This window comes from Lampetra planeri, unplaced genomic scaffold, assembly GCF_965212315.1.
Source record: "Lampetra planeri unplaced genomic scaffold, kcLamPlan1.2.h2 scaffold_149, whole genome shotgun sequence".
Classification (NCBI taxonomy): domain Eukaryota; kingdom Metazoa; phylum Chordata; class Hyperoartia; order Petromyzontiformes; family Petromyzontidae; genus Lampetra; species Lampetra planeri.
Genome location: NW_027614212.1, coordinates 189,814 through 211,243, shown reverse-complemented (window position 1 = coordinate 211,243; position 21,430 = coordinate 189,814). Strand labels below are relative to the sequence as shown.

Below are 21,430 nucleotides of genomic sequence, written 5' to 3'. Positions count from 1 at the left end.
AGTGTGTGAGGGTAGAGAGTGAGGGGAGTGTGAGGGGAGTGTGTGAGGGTAGAGAGTGAGGGGAGTGTGTGAGGGTAGAGAGTGAGGGGAGTGTGTGAGGGTAGAGAGTGAGGGGAGTGTGTGAGGGTAGAGAGTGAGGGGAGTGTGTGAGGGTAGAGAGTGAGGGGAGTGTGAGGGGAGTGTGTGAGGGTAGAGAGTGAGGGGAGTGTGAGGGGAGTGTGAGGGGAGTGTGTGAGGGTAGAGAGTGAGGGGAGTGTGTGAGGGTAGAGAGTGAGGGGAGTGTGTGAGGGTAGAGTGTGAGGGGAGTGTGTGAGGGGAGTGTGTGAGGGTAGAGAGTGAGGGGAGTGTGTGAGGGTAGAGAGTGAGGGGAGTGTGAGGGGAGTGTGTGAGGGTAGAGAGTGAGGGGAGTGTGTGAGGGTAGAGAGTGAGGGGAGTGTGTGAGGGTAGAGAGTGAGGGGAGTGTGAGGGGAGTGTGTGAGGGTAGAGAGTGAGGGGAGTGTGTGAGGGTAGAGAGTGAGGGGAGTGTGTGAGGGTAGAGAGTGAGGGGAGTGTTTGAGGGTAGAGAGTGAGGGGAGTGTGTGAGGGTAGAGAGTGAGGGGAGTGTGTGAGGGTAGAGAGTGAGGGGAGTGTGAGGGGAGTGTGTGAGGGTAGAGAGTGAGGGGAGTGTGTGAGGGTAGAGAGTGAGGGGAGTGTGAGGAGGGAGCCGTCCGAGGGGTTTCGGCCTCGTGGCGGAATGCGCCGCGCGGTGCCCGGGACGCGGCGCGGGGCGCGAGGGGAGCCGCGTAAGTCACTCGCAGTCCCAACACTCCTAGTGAAACACTCCTAGTGAAACACTCCCAGCCCAACACTCCTAGTGAAACACTCCTAGTGAAACACTCCTAGTGCAGCACTCCCAGTGAAACACTTCCAGCCCAACACTCCTAGTGAAACACTCCTAGTGAAACACTCCTAGTGAAACACTCCTTGTGAAACACTCCCAGCCCAACACTCCTAGTGAAACACTCCCAGCCCAACACTCCTAGTGAAACACTCCCAGCCCAACACTCCTAGTGAAACACTCCTAGTGAAACACTCCTAGTGAAACACTCCCAGCCCAACACTCCTAGTGAAACACTCCTAGTGCAGCACTCCCAGGCCAACACTCCTAGCCCAACACTCCTAGTCCAACACTCCTAGTGCAACACTCCCAGCCCAACACTCCTAGTGCAGCACTGAGCCCTGTGGGAGCTTCAGAGTCTAACACTGAGCCCTGTGGGAGCCTTAGTCTTGCTCTGTGAGCCTCTGTGATGAAGAGATGCTCGCTAACCCAGGACACTGTCTTGCTGCAGTGAGTTCCCGCCATGGGAATGTGGACAGCTCAGAAGAGGACGACTCGAGCTGCGAGAGTGAGGAGGAAAATGTGGTAAGAGCTTTGTTGGGATTTCTGTTGGAGTAGACCTGTAGCATGGCCAATCCCACTGCTTGAATGCATCAGGGTGGGTGAGTGGGTGAATGGGTGGGTGGGTGAGCAAGTGAGTGGGCGGATGAGTGGTTGAGTGAGTGATTGGATAAGTGTGTGGGTGAATGGGTGAGTGGGTGTAGGCATTGGTGAGTGGGTGGATGAGTGGGTGAGTGAGCTACTGAGTGGGTGAGTGAGTGATTGGGTAAGTGTGTGGGTGAATGGGTAAGTGGGTGGAGGCATTGGTGAGTGGGTGGGTGAGTCATTGGGATAGTGAGCTGGGTGAGTGGGTGATTTAGTGAGTCGGTTGGTGTGTGAGTGGTCGATTGAGGTAAGTGAGTGAGTGGTTGCGATAGTGAGTGGGTGAGTCGGTAAGTGAGTGGTTGATTTCGTGAGTGGGTGAGCGAGAGGGTGGGTGAGCGATTAGGTAGGTGAGCGAGTGAGTCATTGGGTGGGTGAGTTAGTGGGTGGGTGAGCGGGTAGGTGAGCGGATGAGTCAGTGAGTAAGTCGTTGATTGAGTGAGAGGGTGGGTGAGCGAGTGGGTGGACGTGTGGTTGAGTGCGAGTGGGTGAGCGAGCTTGTGAATGGCTGGGTGATCGAGTGGATGAGTGGGTGGACGTGTGGTTGAGTGCGAGTGGGTGGCTGAGTGAGTCTCCCTCTGCCCTAGGTTTTCTCACCCAAGTTGGAGCGGCAGTTTTACCGAACGCTGTCGCTGCTGAAGAAGCGAGACCCCCGAGTCTACGAGCAGAGCGAGCGCTTCTACGATGATGAGGCGGAGGATGAGGGTGAGTAGAGTCTGCGTGCACGTGCGTGTGCACCCAAACTAAAACTCGACCACCGTTGAAACTATTTAGTGTTTTTACACGCTTTTAGTTAACTCACTCTGTTGTTGTTGTCGTATCCTCAAATATTGTAACTCAATTTTAATCCACTTCCCAATGTGCTATCGACTGCAAACTTCGTATAATTATGTCTTACTGATGACAATACTATATTCTATCATAAAAACTATATTTTTAAACAATCTTTTTACACACTTTCTATTAACTCACTCTGTTGTTGTCGTATCCTCAAATATTGTAACAAATTTTTTACCCACTTCTCAATGTGCTATCGACTGCAAACTTGGTATATTTATGTCATACTGATGACAATACTATATTCTATCATTAAAAATAAATATAATATTTTTAAACATTATAGTTTTATATGTTATGTTTCGGCTTGGGTCTAATTGTCCACGGTAAACTGACGTTGGCTGTAATTGGCCACGGCCCCTTACGTGATGGCAAGCTTCGGGGCCACTTCCTGGAGTCGTGGAGTTCTGCCATTACTCATTCGGTACATTTCATTAAAGCGAGTTTAACAACAAGTATTTTTAAATATTACTTATTACCAGGCAAGTCCCCACTGAGCTGCATAGCTCTTTCTCAGAAGCGACGTGGCCATCACAAATGACAGCAGCCCAACGAATTGGCGGCGTATTATGATCATCATCGCGTGGAAATTTATATCAGCAGCCAAATATTCTTGAACGCGTGGCGACGTTGATTTTAAATGTGGAGGGGAAAACCAGAGGACCCGGAAGACAATTCACACGACCACTGGGCGGGAGAGAGAGAGAGAGACTCCACACCGCAAACTCCAAATATGCAACAGGTGTCAGGGTTGGGATTGAACCCACGACCTCCTGCGTACCAGGCGAGGTAGTGAACATCTCCTAGCCACCGTGATGATGATGTTTGGAGTGGCGGCGCAGCGGTTCAGGTGCCGGGCAATGAACCTGGTAGACACCTGAGTTCAATTCCCACTCACGGCCACCACCAAAACGAGCACTTGCCCCCAACAGTGTTGGAGGCTACACGCTTGACCTTTGTCTTTGTGTGAGCATTACCATTAGGACTTCGATCCGTTGTCGATGTTCTGGGTTAGGCCATGTGACAATGACCTGGCCACATTTGTGTCGCAAGACCTCCACCACCGCACACAGCCATACAAATTGTATTGCCATGCAGCGCACTCGGCGTTTAAACGGCTCGGTGAAGGTGAAAGTTCAACTCACCCGGTGAGAAGGAGAGGAACTCCCAGATGTATTAGTGCACAAATCCTCACCCATTCAACCATCCACTCACCCAATCACTCAACCACTCACACACGCAAAAATCACTCGCCCACTCGACCATCCACTCACCTTTTTAACACGTAGGCTTTGACGACCAATATTAGGCATAATATAGGTTTTTGGGTCAGATCGCGTTATTTATAAATGTGTCGTAACCCTCCACCACCCGACACGGCCAAACAGTAAAAAATGTCACGTTTTCAAAGGACAAATTAATTCACTTCTTTAGCCCACCGGTGTGCTGAAGAGAGAATCAACAGCATTTTAAAATTTGAGTAGTACGACGTTTCGCTGATAATTACAATCAGCTTCATCGGGTAAGAACACACAATCACTCACCCACTAGTACAACCACTCGCCCTCTCACTCAACTACTCGCCCACTCAAATACTCACCCACTCACACACCCACTCAACCATTCACTCATCCACTCACCCATTTAACTACCCACGCACACAATCATCCATTCACTCACCCACTCGCACAGTCACCCACTCAACCGCTCACTGTTGTGTGTGTGTGTGTGCGTATCTGTGTGTGCGTGTCTGTGTGTGTGTGCGTTGCAGACAATGACACGAAGGCCGATACCGCAGAGAGGAATTCCAGGCGTGCAGAGCGAACTCCCCTGTACATCCATGACTACGAGAGGAAAATCATCCTGGAGCAACAAGGGTGAGTCGTTTATTTAACCCGGCGAGAGCCTCCCACCAAGATTCACTGCCTCTAGCGACTGACTCCTTTATTTAGCCAGGAGATACCCCACTAAGATTCACTCTCTCTAGCGACTGACATCCTTTATTTATGCAGGAGATACCCCACTAAGATTCACTCTCTCTAGCGACTGATTCCTTTATTTAGCCAGGAGATACCCCACCAAGATTCACTCTCTCTAGCGACTGTCTCCTTTATTTAGCCAGGAGATACCCCACTAAGATTCACTCTCTCTAGCGACTGACTCCTTTATTTAGCCAGGAGATACCCCACTAAGATTCACTCTCTCTAGCGACTGATTCCTTTATTTAGCCAGGAGATACCCCACTAAGATTCACTCTCTCTAGCGACTGATTCCTTTATTTAGCCAGGAGATACCCCACCAAGATTCACTCTCTCTAGCGACTGTCTCCTTTATTTAGCCAGGAGATACCCCACTAAGATTCACTCTCTCTAGCGACTGACTCCTTTATTTAGCCAGGAGATACCCCACTAAGATTCACTCTCTCTAGCAACTGACTCCTTTATTTAGCCAGGAGATACCCCACTAAGATTCACTCTCTCTAGCGACTGACTCCTTTATTTAGCCAGGAGATACCCCACTAAGATTCACTCTCTCTAGCAACTGACTCCTTTATTTAGCCAGGAGATACCCCACCGAGATTCACTCTCTCTAGCGACTGACTCCTTTATTTAGCCAGGAGATACCCCTCTAAGATTCACTCTCTCTAGCGACTGATTCCTTTATTTAGCCAGGAGATACCCCACTAAGATTCACTCTCTCTAGCGACTGACTCCTTTATTTAGCCAGGAGATACCCCACTAAGATTCACTCTCTCTAGCGACTGTCTCCTTTAGCCAGGAGATACCCCACTGAGATTCACTCTCTCTAGCGACTGATTCCTTTATTTAGCCAGGAGATACCCCACTAAGATTCACTCTCTCTAGCGACTCACTCCTTTATTTAGCCAGGAGATACCCCACTAAGATTCACTCTCTCTAGCGACTGTCTCCTTTATTTAGCCAGGAGATACCCCACTAAGATTCACTTTCTCTAGCGACTGACTCCTTTATTTAGCCAGGAGATACCCCACTGAGATTCACTCTCTCTAGAGACTGACTCCTTTATTAAGCCAGGAGATAGCCCACTAAGATTCACTTTCTCTAGCGACTGACTCCTTTATTTAGCCAGGAGATACCCCACTGAGATTCACTCTCTCTAGAGACTGACTCCTTTATTTAGCCAGGAGATACCCCTCTAAGATTCACTCTCTCTAGCGACTCCTTTATTTAGCCAGGAGATGGCCCACTAAGATTCACTGTTTATCTTGTTGGCGATGTGTATTGAACGGGGTTTGTCGTCTCAGGAAATACAAAGACGAAGAAGATGAGGATGACGATGCTGATGAAGTCATGAAGCAGGTAACGGGGTGAATCACGATGGCCGTGTCGTTGTGTTCACAATGGCCGTGTCACTGTGTTCATGATGGCCGTGTCACTGTGTTCACGATGGCCGTGTCACTGTGTTCATGATGGCCGTGTCACTGTGTTCACGATGGCCGTGTCATTGTGTTCATGATGGCCGTGTCACTGTGTTCATGATGGCCGTGTCACTGTGTTCATCATGGCCGTGTCATTGTGTTCACGATGGTCGTGTCATTGTGTTCACGATGGTCGTGTCACTGTGTTCACGATGGCCGTGTCACTGTGTTCATCATGGCCGTGTCACTGTGTTCACGATGGCCGTGTCATTGTGTTCACGATGGCCGTGTCACTGTGTTCACGATGGCCGTGTCACTGTGTTCATGATGGCCGTGTCACTGTGTTCATGATGGCCGTGTCACTGTGTTCACGATGGCCGTGTCACTGTGTTCACGATGGCCGTGTCACTGTTCACGATGGCCGTGTCACTGTGTTCACGATGGCCATGTCACTGTGTTCATGATGGCCGTGTCATTGTGTTCACGATGGCCGTGTCACTGTGTTCATGATGGCCGTGTCACTGTGTTCACGATGGCCGTGTCACTGTGTTCACGATGGCCGTGTCACTGTGTTCACGATGGCCGTGTCACTGTGTTCACGATGACCATGTCACTGTGTTCATGATGGCCGTGTCACTGTGTTCACGATGGCCGTGTCACTGTGTTCACGATGGTCGTGTCATTGTGTTCACGATGGCCGTGTCACTGTGTTCACGATGGTCGTGTCATTGTGTTCATGATGGCCGTGTCATTGTGTTCACGATGGTCGTGTCACTGTGTTCACGATGGCCGTGTCGCTGTGTTCACGATGGCCATGTCACTGTGTTCATGATGGCCGTGTCACTGTGTTCATGGTGGCCGTGTCACTGTGTTCATGATGGCCGTGTCATTGTGTTCACGATGGCCGTGTCACTGTGTTCATGATGGCCGTGTCAATGTGTTCACGATGGCCGTGTCACTGTGTTCACGATGGCCGTGTCACTGTGTTCATGATGGCCGTGTCACTGTGTTCACGATGGTCGTGTCACTGTGTTCACGATGGCCGTGTCACTGTGTTCATCATGGCCGTGTCACTGTGTTCACGATGGCCGTGTCATTGTGTTCACGATGGCCGTGTCACTGTGTTCACGATGGTCGTGTCACTGTGTTCATCATGGCCGTGTCATTGTGTTCACGATGGCCGTGTCACTGTGTTCATGATGGCCGTGTCACTGTGTTCATCATGGCCGTGTCACTGTGTTCACGATGGCCGTGTCATTGTGTTCACGATGGCCGTGTCACTGTGTTCACGATGGTCGTGTCATTGTGTTCACGATGGCCTTGTCACTGTGTTCACGATGGTCGTGTCATTGTGTTCACGATGGCCGTGTCACTGTGTTCACGATGGTCGTGTCATTGTGTTCACGATGGCCGTGTCACTGTGTTCACGATGGCCGTGTCACTGTGTTCATGATGGCCGTGTCATTGTGTTCACGATGGTCGTGTCGCTGTGTTCACGATGGTCGTGTCACTGTGTTCACGATGGCCGTGTCATTGTGTTCACGATGGCCGTGTCACTGTGTTCACGATGGCCGTGTCATTGTGTTCACGATGGCCGTGTCATTGTGTTCACGATGGTCGTGTCGCTGTGTTCACGATGGTCGTGTCATTGTGTTCACGATGGTCGTGTCGCTGTGTTCACGATGGTCGTGTCACTGTGTTCATGATGGCCGTGTCATTGTGTTCACGATGGCCGTGTCATTGTGTTCACGATGGTCGTGTCATTGTGTTCATGATGGCCGTGTCATTGTGTTCACGATGGTCGTGTCATTGTGTTCACGATGGCCGTGTCACTGTGTTCATGATGGCCGTGTCACTGTGTTCACGATGGCCGTGTCACTGTTCACGATGGTCGTGTCATTGTGTTCACGATGGCCGTGTCACTGTGTTCACGATGGTCGTGTCACTGTGTTCATGATGGCCGTGTCATTGTGTTCACGATGGTCGTGTCATTGTGTTCACGATGGCCGTGTCACTGTGTTCATCATGGCCGTGTCACTGTGTTCACGATGGCCGTGTCACTGTGTTCACGATGGTCGTGTCATTGTGTTCACGATGGCCGTGTCACTGTGTTCACGATGGTCGTGTCATTGTGTTCATGATGGCCGTGTCATTGTGTTCACGATGGTCGTGTCACTGTGTTCACGATGGCCGTGTCGCTGTGTTCACGATGGCCATGTCACTGTGTTCATGATGGCCGTGTCACTGTGTTCATGGTGGCCGTGTCACTGTGTTCATGATGGCCGTGTCATTGTGTTCACGATGGCCGTGTCACTGTGTTCATGATGGCCGTGTCACTGTGTTCACGATGGCCGTGTCACTGTGTTCACGATGGCCGTGTCACTGTGTTCATGATGGCCGTGTCACTGTGTTCACGATGGCCGTGTCACTGTGTTCACGATGGTCGTGTCACTGTGTTCACGATGGCCGTGTCACTGTGTTCATCATGGCCTTGTCACTGTGTTCACGATGGCCGTGTCAATGTGTTCACGATGGCCGTGTCACTGTGTTCACGATGGTCGTGTCACTGTGTTCATCATGGCCGTGTCATTGTGTTCACGATGGCCGTGTCACTGTGTTCATGATGGCCGTGTCACTGTGTTCATCATGGCCGTGTCACTGTGTTCACGATGGCCGTGTCATTGTGTTCACGATGGCCGTGTCACTGTGTTCACGATGGTCGTGTCATTGTGTTCACGATGGCCTTGTCACTGTGTTCACGATGGTCGTGTCATTGTGTTCATGATGGCCGTGTCACTGTGTTCACGATGGTCGTGTCATTGTGTTCACGATGGCCGTGTCACTGTGTTCACGATGGCCGTGTCACTGTGTTCATGATGGCGTGTCATTGTGTTCACGATGGTCGTGTCATTGTGTTCACGATGGCCGTGTCATTGTGTTCACGATGGCCGTGTCATTGTGTTCACGATGGTCGTGTCGCTGTGTTCACGATGGCCGTGTCATTGTGTTCACGATGGTCGTGTCATTGTGTTCATGATGGCCGTGTCATTGTGTTCACGATGGTCGTGTCATTGTGTTCACGATGGCCGTGTCACTGTGTTCATGATGGCCGTGTCACTGTGTTCACGATGGCCGTGTCACTGTTCACGATGGTCGTGTCATTGTGTTCACGATGGCCGTGTCACTGTGTTCACGATGGTCGTGTCACTGTGTTCATGATGGCCGTGTCATTGTGTTCACGATGGTCGTGTCACTGTGTTCACGATGGCCGTGTCACTGTGTTTACGATGGTCGTGTCACTGTGTTCATGATGGCCGTGTCACTGTGTTCACGATGGCCGTGTCACTGTGTTCACGATGGTCATGTCACTGTGTTCATGATGGCCGTGTCATTGTGTTCACGATGGTCGTGTCATTGTGTTCACGATGGCCGTGTCACTGTGTTCATCATGGCCGTGTCACTGTGTTCACGATGGCCGTGTCACTGTGTTCACGGTGGTCGTGTCATTGTGTTCACGATGGCCGTGTCACTGTGTTCACGATGGTCGTGTCATTGTGTTCATGATGGCCGTGTCATTGTGTTCACGATGGTCGTGTCACTGTGTTCACGATGGCCGTGTCGCTGTGTTCACGATGGCCGTGTCACTGTGTTCACGATGGCCGTGTCATTGTGTTCATCATGGTCGTGTCATTGTGTTTATCATGGCCGTGTCACTGTGTTCACGATGGCCGTGTCATTGTGTTCATCATGGCCGTGTCACTGTGTTCACGATGGCCGTGTCATTGTGTTCATCATGGCCGTGTCACTGTGTTCACGATGGTCGTGTCATTGTGTTCACGATGGCCGTGTCATTGTGTTCACGATGGCCGTGTCATTGTGTTCACGATGGTCGTGTCATTGTGTTCACGATGGCCGTGTCATTGTGTTCATCATGGCCGTGTCACTGTGTTCACGATGGCCGTGTCATTGTGTTCACGATGGCCGTGTCATTGTGTTCACGATGGCCGTGTCACTGTGTTCATCATGGCCGTGTCATTGTGTTCATCATGGTCGTGTCATTGTATTCATCATGGTCGTGTCATTGTGTTCACGATGGCCGTGTCACTGTGTTCATCATGGTCGTGTCATTGTGTTCATCATGGCCGTGTCACTGTGTTCACGATGGCCGTGTCATTGTGTTCATCATGGCCGTGTCACTGTGTTCACGATGGTCGTGTCATTGTGTTCACGATGGCCGTGTCATTGTGTTCACGATGGCCGTGTCATTGTGTTCACGATGGCCGTGTCATTGTGTTCACGATGGCCGTGTCACTGTGTTTACGATGGTCGTGTCACTGTGTTCATGATGGCCGTGTCACTGTGTTCACGATGGCCATGTCATTGTGTTCACGATGGCCGTGTCATTGTGTTCACGATGGCCGTGTCACTGTGTTCATCATGGCCGTGTCATTGTGTTCACGATGGCCGTGTCACTGTGTTCATCATGGCCGTGTCACTGTGTTCACGATGGCCGTGTCACTGTGTTCACGGTGGTCGTGTCATTGTGTTCACGATGGCCGTGTCACTGTGTTCACGATGGTCGTGTCATTGTGTTCATGATGGCCGTGTCATTGTGTTCACGATGGTCGTGTCACTGTGTTCATCATGGCCGTGTCATTGTGTTCATCATGGCCGTGTCACTGTGTTCACGATGGCCGTGTCACTGTGTTCATCATGGCCGTGTCACTGTGTTCATCATGGTCGTGTCATTGTGTTCACGATGGCCGTGTCATTGTGTTCATCATGGCCGTGTCATTGTGTTCATCATGGCCGTGTCACTGTGTTCACGATGGCCGTGTCACTGTGTTCATCATGGTCGTGTCATTGTGTTCATCATGGCCGTGTCACTGTGTTCACGATGGCCGTGTCATTGTGTTCATCATGGTCGTGTCACTGTGTTCAAGATGGCCGTGTCACTGTGTTCATCATGGTCGTGTCATTGTGTTCATTATGGCCGTGTCACTGTGTTCACGATGGCCGTGTCATTGTGTTCATCATGGCCGTGTCATTGTGTTCATCATGGTCGTGTCATTGTGTTCATCATGGCCGTGTCACTGTGTTCATCATGGCCGTGTCATTGTGTTCATCATGGTCGTGTCATTGTGTTCATCATGGCCGTGTCACTGTGTTCACGATGGCCGTGTCATTGTGTTCATCATGGCCGTGTCACTGTTCACAATGGTCGTGTCATTGTGTTCATCATGGCCGTGTCACTGTGTTCACGATGGCCGTGTCACTGTGTTCACGATGGCCGTGTCACTATGTTCATGATGGCCGTGTCACTGTGTTCACGATGGCCGTGTCACTATGTTCATTATGGCCGTGTCACTGTGTTCACGATGGTCGTGTCATTGTGTTCATCATGGCCGTGTCATTGTGTTCATCATGGCCGTGTCACTGTGTTCACGATGGCCGTGTCATTGTGTTCACGATGGCCGTGTCACTGTGTTCACGATGGCCGTGTCATTGTGTTCACGATGGCCGTGTCATAGTGTTCATCATGGCCGTGTCACTGTGTTCACGATGGCCGTGTCACTATGTTCATCATGGCCGTGTCACTGTTTTCACGATGGTCGTGTCATTGTGTTCATCATGGCCGTGTCATTGTGTTCACAATGGCCGTGTCACTGTGTTCATGATGGCCGTGTCACTGTGTTCACGATGGTCGTGTCACTGTGTTCACGATGGCGTGTCACTGTGTTCACGATGGCCGTGTCATTGTGTTCATCATGGCCGTGTCATTGTGTTCATCATGGCCGTGTCACTGTGTTCACGATGGCCGTGTCACTGTGTTCATCATGGTCGTGTCATTGTGTTCATCATGGCCGTGTCACTGTGTTCACGATGGCCGTGTCATTGTGTTCATCATGGTCGTGTCACTGTGTTCAAGATGGCCGTGTCACTGTGTTCATCATGGTCGTGTCATTGTGTTCATTATGGCCGTGTCACTGTGTTCACGATGGCCGTGTCATTGTGTTCATCATGGCCGTGTCATTGTGTTCATCATGGTCGTGTCATTGTGTTCATCATGGCCGTGTCACTGTGTTCATCATGGCCGTGTCATTGTGTTCATCGTGGTCGTGTCATTGTGTTCATCATGGCCGTGTCACTGTGTTCACGATGGCCGTGTCATTGTGTTCATCATGGCCGTGTCACTGTTCACAATGGTCGTGTCATTGTGTTCATCATGGCCGTGTCACTGTGTTCACGATGGCCGTGTCACTGTGTTCACGATGGCCGTGTCACTATGTTCATGATGGCCGTGTCACTGTGTTCACGATGGCCGTGTCACTATGTTCATTATGGCCGTGTCACTGTGTTCACGATGGTCGTGTCATTGTGTTCATCATGTCCGTGTCATTGTGTTCATCATGGCCGTGTCACTGTGTTCACGATGGCCGTGTCATTGTGTTCACGATGGCCGTGTCACTGTGTTCACGATGGCCGTGTCATTGTGTTCACGATGGCCGTGTCATAGTGTTCATCATGGCCGTGTCACTGTGTTCACGATGGCCGTGTCACTATGTTCATCATGGCCGTGTCACTGTTTTCACGATGGTCGTGTCATTGTGTTCATCATGGCCGTGTCATTGTGTTCACAATGGCCGTGTCACTGTGTTCATGATGGCCGTGTCACTGTGTTCACGATGGTCGTGTCACTGTGTTCACGATGGCGTGTCACTGTGTTCACGATGGCCGTGTCATTGTGTTCACGATGGCCATGTCACTGTGTTCACGATGGCCGTGTCACTGTGTTCATCATGGTCGTGTCATTGTGTTCAAGATGGCCGTGTCACTGTGTTCATGATGGCCATGTCATTGTGTTCACGATGGCCATGTCACTGTGTTCATGATGGCCGTGTCACTGTGTTCATGATGGCCGTGTCACTGTGTTCACGATGGCCGTGTCACTGTGTTCACGATGGCCATGTCATTGTGTTCACAATGGCAGTGTCACTGTGTTCATGATGGCCGTGTCACTGTGTTCATCATGGTCGTGTCATTGTGTTCACGATGGTCGTGTCATTGTGTTCATCATGGTCGTGTCATTGTGTTCACGATGGTCGTGTCACTGTGTTCACGATGGCCGTGTCATTGTGTTCACGATGGCCGTGTCACTGTGTTCACGATGGCCGTGTCATTGTGTTCACGATGGCCGTGTCATTGTGTTCATCATGGCCGTGTCATTGTGTTCATCATGGCCGTGTCATTGTGTTCACGATGGCCGTGTCACTGTGTTCATGATGGCCGTGTCACTGTGTTCACGATGGTCGTGTCACTGTGTTCACGATGGCCGTGTCACTGTGTTCACGATGACCGTGTCACTGTGTTCACGATGGCCGTGTCACTGTGTTCACGATGGCCGTGTCACTGTGTTCACGATGGCCGTGTCACTGTGTTCACGATGGCCGTGTCACTGTGTTCACGATGGCCGTGTCATTGTGTTCACGATGGCCGTGTCACTGTGTTCATGATGGCCATGTCATTGTGTTCACGATGGCCGTGTCACTGTGTTCATGATGGCCGTGTCATTGTGTTCACGATGGCCGTGTCACTGTGTTCACGATGGCCGTGTCATTGTGTTCATCATGGTCGTGTCATTGTGTTCACGATGGCCGTGTAACTGTGTTCACGATGGCCGTGTCACTGTGTTCACGATGGCCGTGTCACTGTGTTCATGATGTCCGTGTCACTGTGTTCACGATGGTCGTGTCATTGTGTTCACGATGGTCGTGTCATTGTGTTCATCATGGCCGTGTCACTGTTCACGATGGCCGTGTCACTGTGTTCACGATGGCCGTGTCACTATGTTCATGATGGCCGTGTCACTGTGTTCACGATGGCCGTGTCACTATGTTCATTATGGCCGTGTCACTGTGTTCACGATGGTCGTGTCATTGTGTTCATCATGGCCGTGTCATTGTGTTCATCATGGCCGTGTCACTGTGTTCACGATGGCCGTGTCATTGTGTTCACGATGGCCGTGTCACTGTGTTCACGATGGCCGTGTCATTGTGTTCACGATGGCCGTGTCATAGTGTTCATCATGGCCGTGTCACTGTGTTCACGATGGCCGTGTCACTATGTTCATCATGGCCGTGTCACTGTTTTCACGATGGTCGTGTCATTGTGTTCATCATGGCCGTGTCATTGTGTTCACAATGGCCGTGTCACTGTGTTCATGATGGCCGTGTCACTGTGTTCACGATGGTCGTGTCACTGTGTTCACGATGGCGTGTCACTGTGTTCACGATGGCCGTGTCATTGTGTTCACGATGGCCATGTCACTGTGTTCACGATGGCCGTGTCACTGTGTTCATCATGGTCGTGTCATTGTGTTCAAGATGGCCGTGTCACTGTGTTCATGATGGCCATGTCATTGTGTTCACGATGGCCATGTCACTGTGTTCATGATTGCCGTGTCACTGTGTTCATGATGGCCGTGTCACTGTGTTCACGATGGCCGTGTCACTGTGTTCACGATGGCCATGTCATTGTGTTCACAATGGCAGTGTCACTGTGTTCATGATGGCCGTGTCACTGTGTTCATCATGGTCGTGTCATTGTGTTCACGATGGTCGTGTCATTGTGTTCATCATGGTCGTGTCATTGTGTTCACGATGGTCGTGTCACTGTGTTCACGATGGCCGTGTCATTGTGTTCACGATGGCCGTGTCACTGTGTTCACGATGGCCGTGTCATTGTGTTCACGATGGCCGTGTCATTGTGTTCATCATGGCCGTGTCATTGTGTTCATCATGGCCGTGTCATTGTGTTCACGATGGCCGTGTCACTGTGTTCATGATGGCCGTGTCACTGTGTTCACGATGGTCGTGTCACTGTGTTCACGATGGCCGTGTCACTGTGTTCACGATGACCGTGTCACTGTGTTCACGATGGCCGTGTCACTGTGTTCACGATGGCCGTGTCACTGTGTTCACGATGGCCGTGTCACTGTGTTCACGATGGCCGTGTCACTGTGTTCACGATGGCCGTGTCATTGTGTTCACGATGGCCGTGTCACTGTGTTCATGATGGCCATGTCATTGTGTTCACGATGGCCGTGTCACTGTGTTCATGATGGCCGTGTCATTGTGTTCACGATGGCCGTGTCACTGTGTTCACGATGGCCGTGTCATTGTGTTCATCATGGTCGTGTCATTGTGTTCACGATGGCCGTGTAACTGTGTTCACGATGGCCGTGTCACTGTGTTCACGATGGCCGTGTCACTGTGTTCATGATGTCCGTGTCACTGTGTTCACGATGGTCGTGTCATTGTGTTCACGATGGTCGTGTCATTGTGTTCATCATGGCCGTGTCACTGTTCACGATGGCCGTGTCACTGTGTTCACGATGGCCGTGTCACTCGTCCTGGCTCTGCCCACCCACCCCCCACGTCGTTGCTACTCGCTGACAGCACTTCCCCAGCAGTCTTGACACGTGGCTGTGTGGGCGGTGTGCTGTCCGTGTCCGTGTCCGTGTGCTGTCCGTGTGTGTGTGCTGTCCGTGTGTGTGTGTGTGCTGTCCGTGTGTGTGTGTGTGCTGTCCGTGTGTGTGTGCTGTCCGTGTGTGTGTGTGTGTGCTGTCCGTGTGTGTGTGTGCTGTCCGTGTCCGTGTGTGTGTGCTGTCCGTGTGTGTGTGTGCTGTCCGTGTGTGTGTGCTGTCCGTGTGTGTGTGTGCTGTCCGTGTCCGTGTGTGTGCTGTCCGCGTGTGTGCTGTCCCTGTGTGCGCGTGCACAGAGAAGCGCCTCGCCCACCTACATCGAGGAACAGAAGCAGCTGAAAGCCAGGTGAGCCTCCTCCCCCGCTACCCCCCCCCCCCCACAGACTCTCGTTAAACCCGCCACCACCGACACAGGCAATGAGCCATGTCTGTCACGCGAATACAACGGCGTGCCGACGCGTTTCTAGTTCAGCACATCGGAGTGTCGGAGAGTCGGGGTTCTCACGCGAATAAACACGCGTGGAAAAACGCGTGCAAAAAAAAACACGCGTAGTAAATGCATCGTTATTACCATGGGAGATTGTTGCCAGCATCAAAGTATGTCAGATAGGAATAGGTTTTACCCTTTCTGGCAATTAAAACAGGTGTTAAGATGTTCAAACAGCAACCTTTTGCAACCTATTCGTATTTTTCATGCCTTGATACTGCCAAAAAGATATCCCATTTCAGTTTTTTCAGTTTCACTATTTAGGTATAGCCCTGTGAGCCATTCGGCTCTTGACTCGGGTGCAACCGCAACAAACAAAAACACGAACAAGAAACATCTTCAAGTTACTAAGCGCAAACAGAAAAATCCAGGAAACAAACAGCAAAAGTCTTCCAGAAAAGCACCGCACATCAACGCTGCGTGCAAAAATCCCAGTGGGATGCAAGTCAAACAATAACAACCATAAGACAATTTAGATTAAAGTTATCAGGCTAACTCTGTACTACAACAAACAAATATGGCTAAACCAAAAGTTTTCTAAATCACCAAAATATAGCCATAAAAACAATGTAACAGTGATCATAGGAACTGTGATTGAAATTTAGCCATAAACGACATAAACAACATGTACCACCAAACTGTGCAGCCGTATCTGGCTGCATGAGTCACTCCACAACAGCAGGAGCGTCAGTCGGAGTGTCGCTGCCCGACCCGAACTGGACGTGTTCTGGCACTGGTAGTGAGACACTAGTCCAGTACAGAAGGCTGTCTGGTGTAGGCCAATCAGTTTGAAAGGCAATTTAACACGTGTGAGGCTTTCGCGACCAATATTATTCATAATAAACGTTTTTGGGCTTAGATCGCGTTATTTATAAATGTGTCGTAACCCTCCAACACCCGACACGGCCAATCAGTAAAAAAGTGTCACATTGACAAAAGACAAATAGTTCACTGCTTTAGCCCCAGTCCGGTGTGTTGAAGCGTGAAGCCACAACATTTACAATTTGAGTAGCACGACGTTTCGCTGGTAATTGCATCCAGCATCATCGGGCAATTCGCCAGAATGGTGAGGCTCTGCTCTGTCTCCCGTTCTTATATAGAGCAAGGCGTAACTTATCAGAGCATGCTTGTTTGCATGTTCACTTACAGTACGTGTGGTTAATGCTCACTTGATGAAGATATCGATTTTGGTGTTAAAACAACTCCTGTTATATTGGCAGAAAGGGTGAAATCTATTCTTATTTTCCCCAAAAGTATTTTATTCACAAAACGATTCGGGTACATGCAGAGGTTATGAAAGGGGGTTAAAACCTAATCTCATTTTTCATCATTTTGGATAATGCCAAGAAAGTTATCCATAGATATCAATTCAGCCGTAAATAATAATAATAATAAAACAGGGACTCCTCTACTTACGAGCGAGGTAGGTTCCAGGTGTCTCTGTTCGTAAGTCGATTTGTTCATAAGTCGAGGAGTGCCTGTGATTGAGAGTGGACCGCAGGCCGATGAAGCCGTGCCCAGGCGTTTGCGACCGCAAGGAGGCTTGGTGCTGTTTCGGGCTCTGCTGGTGGCCGTAGCCAAAACTACCGCCGCCCCTTCCTCTTTCAACAGCTTCAAAAAGTTCATAGATGACAGCGACGACGACCACGACGACGACGACGACGCCGCCGCTGGTGGAGGTGGAGATGATGAAGAAGCAGGAGGAGGAGGAGAGAGTGGATTCCTGAAGAAACGCGTCAAGAGCAAGGAGGAGAAGGTGAGAAGGTGACCGAGACTCTCGGAGCTCCGAGTGATTCCTCCCCACTCCCGTCACTCCGTCTCCTTCTCGGGCGCTCTCTGCCGCTGGTTGCCATTGCCCTGTGGTTGCCGTTGAGCTTGACCCGATGTACGTTGAACTTCTTTCGCACCGTACGTAGCCAACCATGCTCATCGGAGATGGTGAGTGGCTGTGTGAGTGGGTGAGTGACTATGTGAGTGGGTGAGTGGGTGAGTGACTGTGTGAGTGGGTGAGTGACTGAGTGGGTGAGGGGCTATTTGAGTGAGTGAGTGACTGTGTGAGTGGGTGAGTGGCTGTGTGAGTGGGTAAGTGGCTATGTGAGTGGGTGAGTGGCTGTGTGAGTGGGTGAGTGGCTGTGTGAGTGGGTGAGTGGCTATGTGAGTGTGTGAGTGGCTATGTGAGTGGGTGAGTGGCTGTGTGAGTGGGTGAGTGACTATGTGAGTGGGTGAGTGGCTATGTGAGTGGGTGAGTGGCTGTGTGAGTGGGTGAGTGGCTGTGTGAGTGGGTGAGTGACTATGTGAGTGGGTGAGTGGCTATGTGAGTGGGTGAGTGACTATGTGAGTGGGTGAGTGGCTATGTGAGTGGGTGAGTGACTATGTGAGTGGGTGAGTGACTATGTGAGTGGGTGAGTGGCTATGTGAGTGGGTGAGTGACTATGTGAGTGGGTGAGTGAATATGTGAGTGGGTGAGTGACTATGTGAGTGGGTGAGTGACTATGTGAGTGGGCGAGTGGCTATGTGAGTGGGTGAGTGGCTGTGTGAGTGGGCGAGTGGCTATGTGAGTGGGTGAGTGGCTATGTGAGTGGGTGAGTGACTATGTGAGTGGGTGAGTGACTATGTGAGTGGGCGAGTGGCTATGTGAGTGGGTGAGTGGCTATGTGAGTGGGTGAGTGACTATGTGAGTGGGCGAGTGGCTATGTGAGTGGGTGAGTGGCTATGTGAGTGGGTGAGTGACTATGTGAGTGGGCGAGTGGCTATGTGAGTGGGTGAGTGGCTATGTGAGTGGGCGAGTGACTATGTGAGTGGGCGAGTGGCTATGTGAGTGGGTGAGTGACTATGTGAGTGGGTGAGTGGGTGAGTGACTGTGTGAGTGGGTGAGTGACTGTGTGAGTGGGTGAGGGGCTATTTGAGTGAGTGAGTGAGTGACTGTGTGAGTGGGTGAGTGGCTGTGTGAGTGTGTGAGTGGCTATGTGAGTGGGTGAGTGGCTGTGTGAGTGGGTGAGTGACTATGTGAGTGGGTGAGTGGCTATGTGAGTGGGTGAGTGACTATGTGAGTGGGTGAGTGGCTATGTGAGTGGGTGAGTGGCTGTGTGAGAGGGTGAGTAGCTGTGTGAGTGGGTGAGTGACTATGTGAGTGGGTGAGTGGCTATGTAAGTGGGTGAGTGACTATGTGAGTGGGTGAGTGACTATGTGAGTGGGTGAGTGACTATGTGAGTGGGTGAGTGGCTATGTGAGTGGGTGAGTGGCTGTGTAGAGGTGTAATTGTGTATGGGCGCGGATGGCTAACAAACACAAGGGGCGTGGTTAGGGCCGTACACAGAGGAGGTGCTCGCACCGACGTCCGCACCTGCATCCCCCACGGGCCCCTCCCGGGGGCCGAGTACTATAAAAGGTGGTGAGCCGGAGTGCTCGGGGTCGGAGTATCAGCTTTAACCAGCGAAGACTGAAGACCAGCTAGCATAGGCCCCGAGAGCCCAGACTGACGTTCTTATAAGAGCCGGTCTGGAGACTCAGGGTGCCGGGATCCCAGCTTGACCAGGGCTGGGATAGGTAGCCTCCCCTAGCTCCGTAGTGGAGGACTTGGGCTTAGGTTAGCGGGGTTAGATGTTGTGTCTCCCTGTTAGCCGAGTAAAGGGGACGATAACCCCTTGAGTACTGTGTGTACCCGTTACTGTACACAAGTTGGTGTTAATAAATAAGTGTGCCTCCGACCCCGTCGTCAAAGCCTCCTGAATACTTACTACAGCTGTGTGAGAGGGTGAGTGGCTGTGTGAGTGGGTGAGTGACTATGTGAGTGGGTGAGTGGCTATGTGAGTGGGTGAGTGACTATGTGAGTGGGTGAGTGACTATGTGAGTGGGTGAGTGGCTATGTAAGTGGGTGAGTGACTATGTGAGTGGGTGAGTGGCTATGTGAGTGGGTGAGTGACTGTGTGAGTGGGCGAGTGGCTATGTGAGTGTGTGAGTGGCTGTGTGAGTGGGTCAGTGACTGTGTGAGTGGGCGAGTGGCTATGTGAGTGGGTGAGTGACTATGTGAGTGGGAGAGTGGCTATGTGAGTGGGTGAGTGGCTATGTGAGTGGGTGAGTGACTATGTGAGTGGGTGAGTGGCTATGTGAGTGTGTGAGTGGCTGTGTGAGTGGGTCAGTGACTGTGTGAGTGGGCGAGTGGCTATGTGAGTGGGTGAGTGACTATGTGAGTGGGCGAGTGGCTATGTGAGTGGGTGAGTGGCTATGTGAGTGGGCGAGTGGCTATGTGAGTGGGTGAGTGGCTATGTGAGTGGGTGAGTGACTATGTGAGTGGGCGAGTGGCTATGTGAGTGGGTGAGTGGCTGTGTGAGTGGGTGAGTGACTATGTGAGTGGGTGAGTGACTATGTGAGTGGGTGAGTGGCTATGTGAGTGGGTGAGTGACTATGTGAGTGGGTGAGTGGCTATGTGAGTGGGTGAGTGACTATGTGAGTGGGTGAGTGGCTGTGTGAGTGGGTGAGTGACTATGTGAGTGGGTGAGTGGCTATGTGAGTGGGTGAGTGACTATGTGAGTGGGTGAGTGACTATGTGAGTGGGTGAGTGGCTGTGTGAGTGGGTGAGTGACTATGTGAGTGGGCGAGTGGCTATGTGAGTGGGTGAGTGACTATGTGAGTGGGAGAGTGGCTATGTGAGTGGGTGAGTGGCTATGTGAGTGGGTGAGTGACTATGTGAGTGGGTGAGTGGCTATGTGAGTGTGTGAGTGGCTGTGTGAGTGGGTCAGTGACTGTGTGAGTGGGCGAGTGGCTATGTGAGTGGGTGAGTGACTATGTGAGTGGGCGAGTGGCTATGTGAGTGGGTGAGTGGCTATGTGAGTGGGCGAGTGGCTATGTGAGTGGGTGAGTGGCTATGTGAGTGGGTGAGTGACTATGTGAGTGGGCGAGTGGCTATGTGAGTGGGTGAGTGGCTGTGTGAGTGGGTGAGTGACTATGTGAGTGGGTGAGTGACTATGTGAGTGGGTGAGTGGCTATGTGAGTGGGTGAGTGACTATGTGAGTGGGTGAGTGGCTATGTGAGTGGGTGAGTGACTATGTGAGTGGGTGAGTGGCTGTGTGAGTGGGTGAGTGACTATGTGAGTGGGTGAGTGGCTATGTGAGTGGGTGAGTGACTATGTGAGTGGGTGAGTGACTATGTGAGTGGGTGAGTGGCTGTGTGAGTGGGTGAGTGACTATGTGAGTGGGTGAGTGACTATGTGAGTGGGTGAGTGACTATGTGAGTGGGTGAGTGGCTGTGTGAGTGGGTGAGTGACTATGTGAGTGGGTGAGTGACTATGTGAGTGGGTGAGTGACTATGTGAGTGGGTGAGTGGCTATGTGAGTGGGTGAGTGACTATGTGAGTGGGTGAGTGGCTATGTGAGTGGGTGAGTGACTATGTGAGTACGTGTGTTTGTTGAACTTTTTTCTCACCGTACGTAGCCAACCGTGCTAATTGGAGGCACGGGGGGGAAGGACAACAAACTAAACAAGCAGCAGTTCTAAAGAAATGAGTTTTGTCAATCTAGATGATGATGTCAAAGTGCATTATAGCTCCCAGTGACTTCCTAACATTGTTAGGAAGAGCGTTCCAGACGGCCGCAGAAGGGCATCTGCAAGTGCCGCATGATGGTTACCCAGAAGCCGCTGTGAGGATGAGCGGAGTTTGTGGCGTGATGCTTTTCGCTCCTCTACGAGATCAGCAGCAAGGCATTGTGGC

The 21,430-nt window shown here is 51.2% G+C and overlaps 1 protein-coding gene across 1 annotated transcript in view; it reads left to right on the top strand.

Annotated features, from left to right (window-relative positions):
* Positions 1–582: 582 nt before the first annotated feature.
* KRI1 (KRI1 homolog) overlaps positions 583–21,430 on the top strand; it is a 114,172-nt gene continuing 93,324 nt past the window's right edge. The window contains exons 1-7 of the mRNA XM_078622384.1: positions 583–782; positions 1,329–1,402; positions 2,107–2,224; positions 4,128–4,233; positions 5,640–5,694; positions 15,534–15,583; positions 17,336–17,480. Coding sequence (XP_078478510.1) covers positions 734–782; positions 1,329–1,402; positions 2,107–2,224; positions 4,128–4,233; positions 5,640–5,694; positions 15,534–15,583; positions 17,336–17,480 — 597 coding nt within the window. The 5' untranslated portion in view covers positions 583–733. The remainder of the gene's footprint in view (positions 783–1,328; positions 1,403–2,106; positions 2,225–4,127; positions 4,234–5,639; positions 5,695–15,533; positions 15,584–17,335; positions 17,481–21,430) is intronic.